A 14,053-nucleotide genomic window follows, 5' to 3' on the forward strand; every position below is an offset into this window, starting at 1 on the left:
GCCTCGTCGGTGACGCGGAAAACGCCATTAAATCTCGAAAGGTTATGGGCACCGTCTTCTTGGACATCAAAGATGCTTTCGGCAGTGTCAACCCCCAACGGCTCTTGGACAAACTACATGACATAGGCCTCACAGGCCACCTCACAGCCTGGATACACAACTTCCTGGGCCCCCGAAAGGTACAGGTCAGAGTTAACAAGGAGTTGTCACCCACCCACAGCATAGACAGCGGGGTGGGGGAGCCCCCTCAGCCCCACGCTATTTCTCATAGCGATCAATGACCTCGGTAAAGACTTCCGCCAGACAGTCTCGGTTGGCAAACATGCGGATGACATTGCGATTTGGACGGTCCATAACACCTTTCAAGGTGTACAAGCAACTCTACAAGAGAGCCTAAACCTGGCAGCTGCCCACCTCGAAACTTGGCAGATGACCATACAGCACGCCAAATGCAGCTACCTTATTTTTAAGGGTAAGCTACGGCACGACGGTGATGTTCTACTGCATATAGATGGCCACGTCCTTGGCGAAGTCCCGGCCTATAAATACTTGGGTTTATGGCTGGATTCCAAGCTACTTTGGACCATGCAGATACGCCACCTGCAGGTCAAATGTGCAAAACGTCTTAACATTCTAAAAGCGGTGATGGGGCTTCATTGGGGTGCCAGCCGTTTTATCGGCCGCCTCTTCTACGTTCACTTTATACGGTCGGTCATGGACTATGGTGCGGTCCTCTATGGGACAGCTTGCAGCAGCCATCTCCAATTATTGGACCGGATTCAAAATCAAGCACTGCGCATCATACTTGGGGTTCCCCGGTCTACGTCAATAGACGCCATGCTGGCAGAAACACAGCTCAGTCCCTTAGCTTTTCGCCGGGAACTCCTGGAACTCAACCTGTTAGCAAAATTTATCGCAGAAGGGCGACCTCCGCTCACAGAGGTCCAGTACCGCACCCTACCCCCGCTGCATCGGCAATGCCTCGCCAATAGGCTCCAATTCCCCACCTCTCATACCCTAAGGGAGCTTCAGCTTGCCCCACTGGACGACATCGTGCTACACCTCCAGACAAATACACTCGCACCATGGACCCCCAGGCCGTTTTCCACAAATTATACCTGGGACAAGGGCACCAAGGCCCAGACGCCTCCCGCCATGCTCGAGCAGACTTTCCAAGAGGTTCTACACTCCTCCACTTACTCACGCGACCCGCTGCTAATTTTTACGGATGCATCACAAATACCGGATGCGTCGGTCAATGCGATCGGACTCCGTTTCGCCAACTACAACCTGACCACCCACAGGACAGTCAACCGCTACCATGACATAACGCGTTGTGAAATGCTCGCCCTCCACCAGGCCACCATCTTGGCGGTGGACTTCCCTCATGAGGAAATCGTCATTTGCAATGACTCCAAATCCGCCCTTCAGCAGCTCTCCCAGCTCCGCCCAGACCCCCTGGTACACGATATCGCCCACGTTCTGCATTTGCACGGATATAAGGCAACGTTTTTATGGTGTCCGGCGCACGTCGGGATCCCAGGAAATGAGCAAACCGATATCGCGGAAAAACGGCGGTCCTCACCCGGCCCCAGCCTTTGGAGATTTGGTTGAAGTACTCTACGCAAACTCTCAGGAGAGAGTTCAGACGGGCCCATGGTAACAGGTTACAGGAATGGTGGACGCATTCCCGTAAGGGTATGTTACAGGGCAATTATCGGCCGTCCCTCAGCAGTCCTGCTCTCTTCCTCCGCCACCACAGACTTGCTAGAGCCACGGAAGTCACGTTATTCCGCCTCCACTGTCGTCGTTTACTCACAGCATCCCAACTCCATGCCTACGGCAAGCTACCCCGGCCGGACTGCCCAACGTGCAACCAACCTGACGATATAGATCACATTTACACTACATGTCCCATATTCCGGGCATATCACGCTGATGTCAAAAAGCTCCTTAGCACCTCCACACTTTCCCTCCCTTCCATACTCCACGCCACTATGACGGGTCGTCTGCCGGTCATCTCGGTAGTAGCCGTTCTTTGGCGGCATTATAGTGCGCATTACAACAGATGGCGCCGTTTCTGATGAAAACGAACTACGATACGGCAGACGATGACGTCACGCTCCGCATTACGCTTAGCCCGATCGCATATATAAACCGGGGTCCAGGGGATAGCGTTCACAATCTCCCCGTATATCGACTGTCATGGAGGCAGCACCAGAAACGGTATCACGACCAACCCTCAAATTCCAACGCTTGTCGGGACGTGCGGTTCCCCCCACCACGGAAAGAAACCCCAAGGGATTAATCACGCTTTTCAGTTCCGAAACGGTTACAATAGCTCCGATGGAAAGACTTGCAATTACCACGGACTTACCTTTCGCCATACCGGACTTTTACGTGGGCATCGTCACGGACCTACAAGATCTCCTCGAGCAAGGCCTCCACATCGGGGGCAGCATCATTGATCCGGATTACCGTGGTCCAGTCAAGGTTATCTTCTTTAATCTTACGGACAAACATTGCCACGTCACCCCAGGAATTCCAATCGCCAGACTTCTTCTAGCCCCCACATACTCCGGTGTGGTGGAGGAAGCTACCGCACTCCCCAGTACGGATCGCGCGGCGCAAGGGCTCGGGTCTACTGGACTCCAATGACCAAACTACAGCGAAAAAGGAGAAAAAAACACACAGCGGTAAACTCACTCAATGAAATGGATCTCTATTTTTCTAACTTTGTATCTCCCCTTACATGACGGGCCAGCGGACCATCGTCCCGAAAGGCCCAGGCTTTCCTTAATAAAAAAAAACAAAACAGGCCTAAAATTTAATTAGTTGCATATAAATAGTAACTAATTGACTTATGCAAATTTTTGGGTCCGTTTGAGATTTGAACCCGGGACCACTCGCACCTGAAGCGAGTATCATACCCCTAAGCCAAAGAACCATATATAACTGAAACAAGCTCAACTCATAGGCCTATCCTGTAATTAGTTGCATTTAAATAACAACGAAATTGCTTCTGCAAAATATCGGGTCCGTCCGGGATTGAACCCGGGACCCCTCGCACCCTAAGCGAGTATTTTTTTCTATTAAAAGCATCGAAAACATTACAATGGAATATGTAAGTGTTATAACGGTTAAATTGAATTAAAAGAAGGGCTAAGTTACAGCATTAATTCAAGGAGTTAACCATCCAATACTAAAACAACATCTGCAACCTTGTTACGGTAGTAGCTAAGTTAGAAAACTTGTTACGATGCAATAATAATGAAATATATTTGTGGGCAAAGGAACGTACCCTGGCAAGCAAGACTGAAACACTAAAAGGCAGGACGATACCAAGGCCCGCTTGGACAACCAATTGACAACGATATTTCCATAATACATACTTAACAATACTAATTAACAACAAGGCAGCCTGCCAAAATAAGAGAGGTTTATCGTTCGTAGACGCGTAACAATGAAAAATTACTAAGTTATATCTGGTACAATCAAATTTAAACTCAGGATGAAAAGTATACACACAAAATGCATTGAAAAGTGACTCCCAAAGGGATCGGGACTTTGGACAGGTAAGGAACAAATGGTCAACAGTCTCATTCGCGCCGTGGCAAAAGACGCACGTAGCGTCTGGAACAAGCCCCGCGTGAACCATCCGCGATTTCACCGGTAAGCCTTGGTAGAGGATCTTCAAGTTACAAGTCGATAGCACCGGACCCAGATGGCTGTTCGTGAGGTCCTTGAATTTTACCCGTGGCCGCGGATCGTGTATAAAAAGATTCCACCTTTGCTTGCCCCAAGATTCGAAGGTTGGGGGCAGGAGTGCGCGGTAAAATGAACCAACGGATGCAACCGAGAGCGGACGCGTCGTGCCATCACCCGAGATGAACCGTACCTTAACGCATTGCGGATCCAGAGGTGGCGCCGGACGCAGGAAGAGGCGTACCCACTCGGGAGGCAAACTGGTCTTTATCGCGTCATATAAGCGGTGCAACCGAGGCGTCGGAAACTCCGTGTAGGGATCAGTCAGAAAACATTGCTCCGAAATAGCGGCAGGTGGTAAGAAGCCCGGTATGACACCATAGTGGATATCGCGAAGGGTGCGGAACCCAGCGCGAGCCAGTACTACACGCTCGAGGCCAAAAGTAGGAGGCAGCGGTATGCGAGAATTAAAGAAGAGGGGTTCTTCAAGAGGGTTGGTGACCGGTGCGACGTTCAAGGTCCGGTTTTGCAAAAACGACCACCAACCGCGCAATATTTCACCATAACGAGGCGGCGTGGCAGCGAGGCACATTTGGCGAAATGGTAAGCGAAAGGCGTGGTACCAAGGAATAAGCCCACCTCCATATTCCTTGAGCAGTAAGATATGAATGGCCCGGTCGTAAGGGGGCAACTCGTCCAATAGAAGACCATATGCCTCATGCAGGCGGAAAGCTTGACATTTGAGAGCAACATCCACCAGGCCAAAGCCACCCTCGGACCTGGGACGTGTAAGAGTAACGTAGTCAATAGCGTGGTAAATTGAGCCCCAAATAAACTCCGCAAATAGTTTCTTCAATTCGGATAGGAAGGACGCAGGGCAAGGAAGAACCCTCGCCAAATGCCAAATTTTTGAAGCGACAAGACAGTTGAGGATAAGTATCTTGCCTATAACGGTCAACTGGCGGCGTTTCCAGGCACGAAGGATCGATATAAACCCGGGGAGTTTATCATCCCAATTCAGGGAATTCGACAAGGTCACATCGTGGGTTAAATGAACTCCGAGAAACTTACGGGGATAAGATGACACCGTCACTCCGGAAATTGTGGTCGCCGCGTTAGTAGCCCAGGAGCCAATCCACTAGCCAGAACTCTTGTCAAGGTTTAGTTTTGCACCGGAAGCCAGGCCATACTCCTCATAACGCCGAACGACGTGCGATATGGCGGTCGTAGACGCCAATAGCAAAGTGTTATCGTCAACGTGTTGAAACAATACTGGGCTAGCAGTATTTTTAATCCGGATGCGGCGGTACGCGACAATTTGGTCTCGCCGTTATGGTCCCGCCGATTTGGTCTCGCCGTTTTGGTCTCGGGACAAATGGGTCTCAGGACAATTGGGTCTCGGGACAAATGGGTCTCGGGACAAATGGGTCTCGGGACAAATGGGTCTCGGGACAATTGGGTCTCGGGACAAATGGGTCTCGGGACAAATGGGTCTCGGGACAAATGGGTCTCGGGACAATTGGGTCTCGGGACAAATGGGTCTCGGGACCTAACCCAACCCAACATTGTTTGGGGGTAAGAAGATTATTTATATGAGTATTAAAAGCCCGCCTCTTACCACGAAAAATTTATTAGCAATAATAGAAATATTTTGAAAAATGTGTCAGATAATTAATAGGAGAATATTTTGGAAAAGGTGGCAACTAATTAATTGGAGAATATTTTGGAAATGGTGGCAGCTAACTATTAGAAGAATATTTTGGAAAAGGTGGCAGCTAACTATTAGAAGAATATTTTGGAAAAGGTGGTAGCTAATTAGTAGAGGAATGTTTTGGAAAAGGTGGTAGCTAATTAGTAGGAGAATGTTTTGGAAAAGGTGGCAGCTAATTAATTGGAGAATATTTTGGAAAAGGTGGCAGCTAACTATTAGGAGAATATTTTGGAAAAGGTGGCAGCTAATTGGTAGGAGAATGTTTTGGAAAAGGTGGTAGCTAATTAGTAGGAGAATGTTTTGGAAAAGGTGGTAGCTAATTAGTAGGAGAATGTTTTGGAAAAGGTGGCAGCTAATTAATAGGAGAATATTTAGGAAAAGGTGGCCGCTAATAAATTGGACAATATTTTGGAAGAGTTGGCAGCTAACTATTAGGAGAATATTTTGGAAAAGGTGGCAGCTAATTAGTAGGAGAATGTTTTGGAAAAGGTGGTAGCTAATTAGTAGGAGAATGTTTTGGAAAAGGTGGTAGCTAATTAGTAGAAGAATGTTTTGGAAAAGGTGGTAGCTAATTAGTAGAAGAATGTTTTGGAAAAGGTGGTAGCTAGTTAATAGGAGAATATTTTGGAAAAGGTGGAAGCTAACTATAAGGAGAATGTTTTGGAAAAGGTGGTAGCTAATTAGTAGAAGAATTTTTTGGTAAAGGTGGTAGCTAATTAGTAGAAGAATGTTTTGGAAAAGGTGGCAGCTAGTTAATAGGAGAATATTTTGGAAAAGGTGGCAGCTAATTGGTAGGAGAATGTTTTGGAAAAGGTGGTAGCTAATTAGTAGGAGAATGTTTTGGAAAATGTGGTAGCTAATTAGTAGGAGAATGTTTTGGAAAAGGTGGCAGCTAATTAATAGGAGAATATTTTGGAAAAGCTGGCAGCTAATTAATAGGAGAATATTTAGGAAAAGGTGGCCGCTAATTAATTGGACAATATTTAGGAAAAGGTGGCAGCTAATTAATTGGAGAATATTTTGGAAAAGGTGGCAGCTAACTATTAGGAGAATATTTTGGAAAAGGTGGCAGCTAATTAGTAGGAGAATGTTTTGGAAAAGGTGGTAGCTAATTAGTAGAATGTTTTGGAAAAGGTGGCAGCTAATTAATAGCAGAATATTTTGGAAAAGGTGGCAGCTAATTAATAGGACAATATTTAGGAAAAGGTGGCAGCTAATTAATTGGAGAATATTTTGGAAAAGGTGGCAGCTAACTATTAGGAGAATATTTTGGAAAAGGAGGCAGCTAAGCACGAGACCAAACCGTCCCGAGACCAAATAATCACGAGACCAAACCGTCCCGAGACCAAATAATCACGATACCAAATAGTCCCGAGACCAAATAATCACGATACCAAATAGTCCCGAGACCAAATAATCACGATACCAAATAGTCCCGAGACCAAATAATCACGATACCAAATAATCCCGAGACGAAATAATCACGATACCAAATAATCACGATACCAAATAATCACGATACCAAACAGTACCGAGACCAAATCGGTGAGACCAATTAGTCCCGAGACCAAATCGGCGAGACCAAAATGGCGAGACCAAATTGTCCTGCTCCGGGATGCGGTCAATACTTGGGCACTGATCGAGAGCTAAGCAAAGGGGTTCCGTGGAAAAAGCATACAGCAACGGACTCAGCGTGCAGCCTTGACGAACGGATCGACCCAGTCTGAAGAAGTCGGGGAGAAAGCCATTAACTTTTATAGTGGTACTGCTGCTGGTGAGAAAAATCTCCATCCATTTCAGAAACACGGGGCCAAACCCAAACGAGGCAAGTGTGCGAAGCAGAAAAGTTCAGTCCACAAAATCAAACGCTTTTGTCAGGTCCATCTTCAATAGTATACCGGGCTGATTTTTTAGATGTAAGTAAGACATCACATCGCTCACGTACCGAGTCGTCGTGGACACGCCCCCACCAAAACGCCCGTTTGACAAGGTGAAATGACGGACGGCGCGATCAACGAGAGTCAAGAGGCAAACACCTTTGCAATGAGCTTTCGATCTTTATTTAATAGCGTAATCGGCCTCTAATTACGAAGAAGCGACGGGTCCCTCTCCTTCGGCAATAAAACCACCATACCCTGTGTCATGGACCGGGGTAGCCGACCCGTGGTATGGATTTCCATCAAAAGGCGCAAGAATTCGTCCTTAATCAGTGGTAAGACGAACTGCCAAAACCGGACGGTAAGCCCATCCGTGCCAGGGCTACGACCAACGGACATCGCGCGTAAGGCGGCGGTAAGGTCGGGCCACGTAACAGGGCCGTCACAGAGATCCCTGTCGTCAGGTGGCAACCGGTCCTTGACGAAGGACGTAAAGTGATCCGTAACGGAATCATCGCTCGGAGCCCGTCGGTAGAGATCACTAAAATGGCGGAAGACTTCGCCCCGCACTCGGAGGCTATCGTCGAGGGTGGTACCGTCATCCAACTGAAGATGTTTCAGGCTCCGCCTGGATTGGCGGTGCCATTCCAAGCTAAGAAAGTACCTGGAAGGTTGTTCCCCCAAATCCTGCCACGCCAAGGTGGAACGGACGACCGCACCCTGCAACTCACGTAAGTCATAGTCCGTAAAGCAGTCTGAACGTCAAACAATTCCTTCTCGAGATGATCCGCGGGAGTCTGTATTAACTGGTCCGAGAGAGACGCGAACCGAGAGGCCAAAGTCGCGCGTGTCTGCCGCTGATCTCTGGCACGCGATTTACCATAAAAAATAGCATAGTCACGTAGTCGAGTCTTTAAATTTTCATACCAAAGGAATATGTCATCGCGACATTCCGGCGTAGACCGACTGCGAGCGATGACGCGCTGTACGGCCGTCGCGAAAACGGCTTCGTAAAGTAAGGAGTCATTAAAAGACCAAGTCCCCGGACCGCGAATGACGCCCTCGAAATCCATGTGAGTGATGACCATGGCATGATCGGAAATAGGGCAAGGTCGGATAAGGGAATGACGGACATTATGGGAGTCAAAATTACGAACAAAAATGTAGTCAATGCGTGAACGAATAAATTTACCAAATACAAAACCCGAGCGCGTAAATTCACAATTATTAGCATGTTTAAGTCGGTAAGTGTCAATCAAACTTAGGCTATCCTTAAAAACTTGAACGTTAGTAGGCCGAAAACCAGAGGACCCCACCCCCGAGGGCGAACGATCCAGGTGGCGACTACAAATATCATTTAGATCCCCCGCAAACACGACTCTACCGTCCGGGAAAGAATTTCTGATATCTCCAAAAAACTGAACCCGATCACCCTCGGCGTTGGTGGCGTAAACATTAAAAAAATACGTTCTTACATCAAAAAACTCGGTAGTAACCAATAAAGCCCAACCGGAAATTATTTGAGTAACATTCAAGATCCGTATAGCCAATTTTTGAGAAAACAAGATAGCGACCCCCCGAAAGCCACTCACAAGATCATGAGAAAAAAACAATTGACCAAAATAATAACAGTTTAAAGGAAGCGACATGTGACGCATTCCAATGCGTTTCTTGTAAAAAAAATGTCCATGTCCTTAATGAATTCGACTAATAAAGCCATCTTACCCACTTCTTGTAAACCATGAACATTTAAAGTAGCTATTTTGACAACCATGCACCCTACTTTGTCTGTGAAGGGTCCGGCGGTTTATTCGGAGTAAACCCACGAGCGTTGGCCAGATTCGGATTCTGTTTCCTCAGGAACTGGGGAAGTTTTTGCGACAAGTCAGAGGTGGAACCAAGAGAATGCTTAGTTCCCCGATTGCCTCCCCCCACTGACTCAAAAGGGTTAACTTCCGCATCGGGGTCACCGTCGACGAGCATATCCTCACAAGAACTGAGATTCTGACCATGATGGCCAGAAATGGCAACGGTGACGTTAGGAATCTCCGCATCAGCAACTCCATCGGACATGGGAGCAGGGGGCAAGCCTTCCCATCGCGGACAGGAGAGACTTCGGACTGGAGCACGTTATCGCGTTCAGAACCGATAGCTACCTGACCCAACTTCTCTGGGCAGTCACGGGCAAGATGACCGTGTGTCTCACACCGACGACAAACATTACGCGGACAACTTTTGTAAATGTGACCTTCAGCGAGACACCCGTTACAAACCCGATTTTGCGCCTCATGGCGAACGCGATAAAAGGTTTCGCGCCCGAGAACATCCGCGATTTTCAAGCCGTACGGAAGTGATGAAACCCCCTTGGGCAAAACCACACGTACGCAACGCTCACCAAGATACAATCCATCAAATTCACGCCAAACGACCTCCCCCTTGATTTCGCAACCAAGGGAGACCGATTTCGCAACCACGTTTTCATCGGACACGAATTGAGGCAGACCATGTATTTTTAAAATTACCGATCTCGAGACGACTGATTCAGCAGGACACAGGAAGTCCATGATTTCCACCCCAGCTTTGACACACTCTTCAGCATCTTCCTCCGACAAAAACGTAATAAAGTAACCTTCAGTACCAGGAACCACAGACGAAATGGCATCAAGACCAAATGATTTTTAAACGGCAGCAACAACAACAGCAGTGGTTTGCACCATACAAACAACGAAGACGCTTCGTCGAAGCGCCTCCATGATGGAGGACTCCCGAAGGAAACCCTCGAGACCGAGGCTTCGCGGGCGAAAGCCGAAGTCCGTAAAATCAAAAACGGCCAACAAAATACGCCGCAAAAACCCGACTAACAAGGCGAAGAAAGGACCTCCGAAAAAGAAAACCGTAAAACGCAACAAACACAGAGAGCGAAAAGAAACAACCGCACCCCGCGAAAGCAAACAACGATCTTCTAAAGCCAGGTATCCTAGCCTCTAGACCATATCGGACTCAACCAAGTCTTATTTCTATTCATAAACCTATATCCTTAAGTATATTCTTGAAAAGCGGTACAAAAAGCACTCGCTCCGATACCGGGAATCGAACCCGGGCCTTCTGGGTGAAAGCCAGGTATCCTACCCACTAGACCATATCGGACTTGCGCAACCAAGTCTTAACTCTATTCATAAACCTATATCCTTAAGTTTATTCTTCAAAAACGGTACAAAACCACTCGCTCCTATACCGGGAATCGAACCCGTGCCTTCTGGGTGAGAGCCAGATATCCTAGCCACTAGACCATATCGGACTAGCTCATTCAAGTCTTAATTCTATTCATAAACCTATATCATTAATTCTATTCTTGAAATGCGGTACAAAAGCACTCGCTCCAATACCGGTAATCGAACCCGGGCCTTCTGGGTGAAAACCAGGTATCCTAGCCACTAGACCATATCGGACTAGCTCATCAGAGTCTTCATTCTATTCTTGAAAAGCGGTAAAAAACCACTCGCTCCGATATTGGGAATCGAACCCGGGCCTTCTGGGTGAGAGCAAGATATCCTAGCCACTAGACCATATCGGACTGGTTTGAGCAACCCTAGATATTATTCCTATAAATGTGTCTTTAAATTTATTCCATAAAAGCGGTACAAAATCACTGTCTGCGATACCGGGAATCGAACCCGGGTCTTCAGGGTGAAAGCCAGATATCCTAGCCACTAGACCATATCGGAGTTGCTTAACTAAGTCTTAATTCTATTAATAAACCTATATCCTTAGTTCTATTCTTGAAATGCGGTAAAAAACCACTCGCTCCGATATTGGGAACCGAACCCGGGCCTTCTGGGTGAGAGCCAGATATCCTAGCCACTAGACCATATCGGACTGGTTTGAGCAACCCTAGATATTATTCCTATAAATGTGTCTTTAAATTTATTCTTTAAAAGCTGTACAAAGCACAGTCTCCGATACCGGGAATCGAACCCGGGCCTTCTGGGTGAAAGCCAGGTTTCCTACCCACTAGACCATATCGGACTTGCTCAACCAAGTCTTAATTCTATTCATAAACCTATACCCTTAAGTTTATTCTTCAAAAACGGTACAAAAGCACTCGCTCCGGTACCGCTAATCGAACCCGGGCCTTCTAAGTGAAAGCCAGGTATCCTAGCCACTAAACCATATAGACTAGCTCAACCAAGTCTTCATTCTATTCTTGAAAAGCGGTACGAAAGCACTCGCTCCAATATTGAGAATCGAACCCGGACCTTCTGGGTGAGAGCCAGATATCCTAGCCACTAGACCATATCGGAGTGGTTTGAGCAACCCTAGATATTATTCCTATAAATGTGTCTTTAAATTTATTCTTTAAAAGCGGCACAGAAGCACTGTCTCCGATACCGGGAATGGAACCCGGGCCTTCTGGGTGAAAGCCAGATATCCTAGCCACTAGACCATATCGGACTTGCTCATCCAAGTCTTAATTCTATTCATAAACCTATATCCTTAAGTCTATTCTTCAAAACCGATACAAAAGCACTCGCTCCGATACCGGGAATCGAACCCAGGCCTTCTGGGTGAGAGCCAGATATCCTAGCCACTAAACCATATCGGACTGGTTTGAGCAACCCTAGATAATATTCCTATAAATGTGTCTTTAAATTTATTCTGTAAAAGCTGTACAAAGCACGGTCTCCGATACCGGGAATCGAACCCGGCCTTCTGGGTGAATGCCAGATATCCTAGTCACTAGACCATATCGGACTGCCTTAACCACGTCTTAGTTCTATTCATAAACCTATATCCTTAAGTCTATTCTTCAAAACCGGTACAAAAGCACTCGCTCCGATACCGGGAATCGAACCCGGGCCTTCTAAGTGAAAGCCAGGTATCCTAGCCACTAGACCATATCAGACAAGCTCAACCAAGTCTTAATTCTATTCTTGAAAAGCGGTACGAAAGCACTCGCTCCGATATTGGAAATCGAACCCGGGCCTTCTGGGTGAGAGCCAGATATCCTAGCCACTAGACCATATCGGACTGGTTTGAGCAACCCTAGATATTATTCCTATAAATGTGTCTTTAAATTTATTCTTTAAAAGCGGTACAAACAGGGTTGGCACGCTGGTATCCAGTCCGGATTTATCCACCTGGATTACATCGGTTTAAACCACGATGAAAAATCCAGTGGATTTTTCAAAAAATATAATAATAGAGTACAGCGCAGGCACCATAAAGTGAGATGGAAGAAAAAGTTTGACCCACATGTCTTTACCTCTTTATTTCATCGAAATGGTCGATTCCCATACATTGTGGGTTAGTTTGACGCGCCCTCCTCCCACTGCCCCACCCGAAACTCGTGAGACTGAGTTGAATTTTTCGCAACGCTAAATTGTTGGGTTGGACCGCGCATTTAGAAAAATCTTTATCAGACCCTGCCCTATTGAAGATCACAAAAAAGCCTACCCGGGCCCGACCCTGCCCTATTGAAGATCACAAAAAGCCTACCCGGGCCCGATCCTGCCCTATTGAAGATCACAAAAAAGCCTACCCGGGCCCGACCCTGCCGTATTGAAGATAATAAAAATGTCTACCCGGGCCCGAACCTGCCCTATTGAAGATAATAAAAATGTCTACCCGGGCCCAACCCTGCCCTATTGAAGATAATAAAAATGTCTACCCAGGCCCAACCCTGCCCTATTGAAGATAATAAAAATTTCTACCCGTGCCCAACCCTGCCCTATTGAAGATAATAAAAATGTCTACCCAGGTAGACGATATGATAACCCTACCCAACCCGACCAGCAAAACATTTTAAGTTATTTTCTCACCCAACGCGATATGGTGATAATGGGTCGGGTTGGATTGAAAAATCCCGATTAAATCAGGGGCCCTACTCATCTCTAAGGGAAATGTCTAAAGTTTTATGAACTTTTATGTACAATAAAAATGATTCTCAATTAGACGGCCTAGCAGAAGTCAACTAGCGCACTAAATGTAAAAAAGAAGTGCTAAAATTAAGCACTAGAGAGTAGTTTAAAAAAAGCCAGATAAATCCAATAAAATCTGGTTTAAACCAGCAAAAAACCATACCAGTGGCTTTTTCAAGAAAAATCCGGATTTTTGCCAACCCTGGGTACAAAGCACTCGCTCCGATACCGGTAATCGTACCCGGGCCTTCTAAGTGAAAGCCAGGTATCCTAGCCACTAGACCATATCAGACTAGCTCAACCAAGTCTTAATTCTATTCTTGAAAAGCGGTACAAAAGCACTCGCTCCGATATTGGGAACCGAACCCGGGCCTTCTGGGTGAGAGCCATATATCCTAGCTACTAGACTATATCGGACTGGTTTGAGCAACCCTAGATATTATCCTATAAATGTGTCTTTAAATTTATTCTTTAAAAGCGGTACAAAGCACAGTCTCCGATACCGGGAATCGAAACCGGGCCTTCTGGGTGAAAGCCAGGTATCCTACCCACTAGACCATATCGGACTTGCTCAACCAAGTCTTAGTTCTATTCATAAACCTATATCCTTAAGTTTATTCTTCAAAAACGGTACAAAAGCACTCGCTCCGATACCTGTAATGGAACCCGGGCCTTCTAAGTGAAAGCCAGGAATACTAGCCACTAGACCATATCAGACTAGCTCAACCAAGTCTTAACTCTATTCTTGAAAAGCGGTACGAAAGCACTCGCTCCGATATTGGGAATCGAACCCGGGCCTTCTGGGTAAGAGCCAGATATCCTAGCCACTAGACCATATCGGA

The 14,053-nt window shown here is 46.7% G+C and overlaps 1 protein-coding gene, 5 non-coding genes and 1 pseudogene across 6 annotated transcripts; 2 read left to right on the forward strand and 5 right to left on the reverse strand.

The window, feature by feature from the left end:
- Positions 1-242: 242 nt before the first annotated feature.
- LOC149673322 (uncharacterized) lies at positions 243-2,084 on the forward strand (annotated as a pseudogene).
- A 121-nt stretch (positions 2,085-2,205) lies between these two features.
- On the forward strand, positions 2,206-2,658 carry LOC149673323 (deoxyuridine 5'-triphosphate nucleotidohydrolase, mitochondrial-like). The gene has a single exon (XM_089840257.1). It carries the CDS (start codon positions 2,206-2,208, stop codon positions 2,656-2,658), a length of 453 nt encoding a protein of 150 aa, XP_089696383.1.
- Positions 2,659-10,368: 7,710 nt separating this feature from the next.
- TRNAE-UUC (transfer RNA glutamic acid (anticodon UUC)) lies at positions 10,369-10,440 on the reverse strand. Its single transcript has one exon. It is a non-coding gene; the product is annotated as a tRNA-Glu (tRNA).
- Positions 10,441-10,519: 79 nt separating this feature from the next.
- Positions 10,520-10,591, reverse strand: TRNAE-CUC (transfer RNA glutamic acid (anticodon CUC)). Its single transcript has one exon. It is a non-coding gene; the product is annotated as a tRNA-Glu (tRNA).
- A 1,082-nt stretch (positions 10,592-11,673) lies between these two features.
- Positions 11,674-11,745, reverse strand: TRNAE-UUC (transfer RNA glutamic acid (anticodon UUC)). Its single transcript has one exon. It is a non-coding gene; the product is annotated as a tRNA-Glu (tRNA).
- A 79-nt stretch (positions 11,746-11,824) lies between these two features.
- On the reverse strand, positions 11,825-11,896 carry TRNAE-CUC (transfer RNA glutamic acid (anticodon CUC)). Its single transcript has one exon. It is a non-coding gene; the product is annotated as a tRNA-Glu (tRNA).
- Positions 11,897-13,981: 2,085 nt separating this feature from the next.
- On the reverse strand, positions 13,982-14,053 carry TRNAK-CUU (transfer RNA lysine (anticodon CUU)). Its single transcript has one exon. It is a non-coding gene; the product is annotated as a tRNA-Lys (tRNA).

This window comes from Phalangium opilio, unplaced genomic scaffold, assembly GCF_054372755.1.
Source record: "Phalangium opilio isolate 3A_F unplaced genomic scaffold, DU_Popi_V2 ptg000053l_1, whole genome shotgun sequence".
Lineage (NCBI taxonomy): Eukaryota > Metazoa > Arthropoda > Arachnida > Opiliones > Phalangiidae > Phalangium > Phalangium opilio.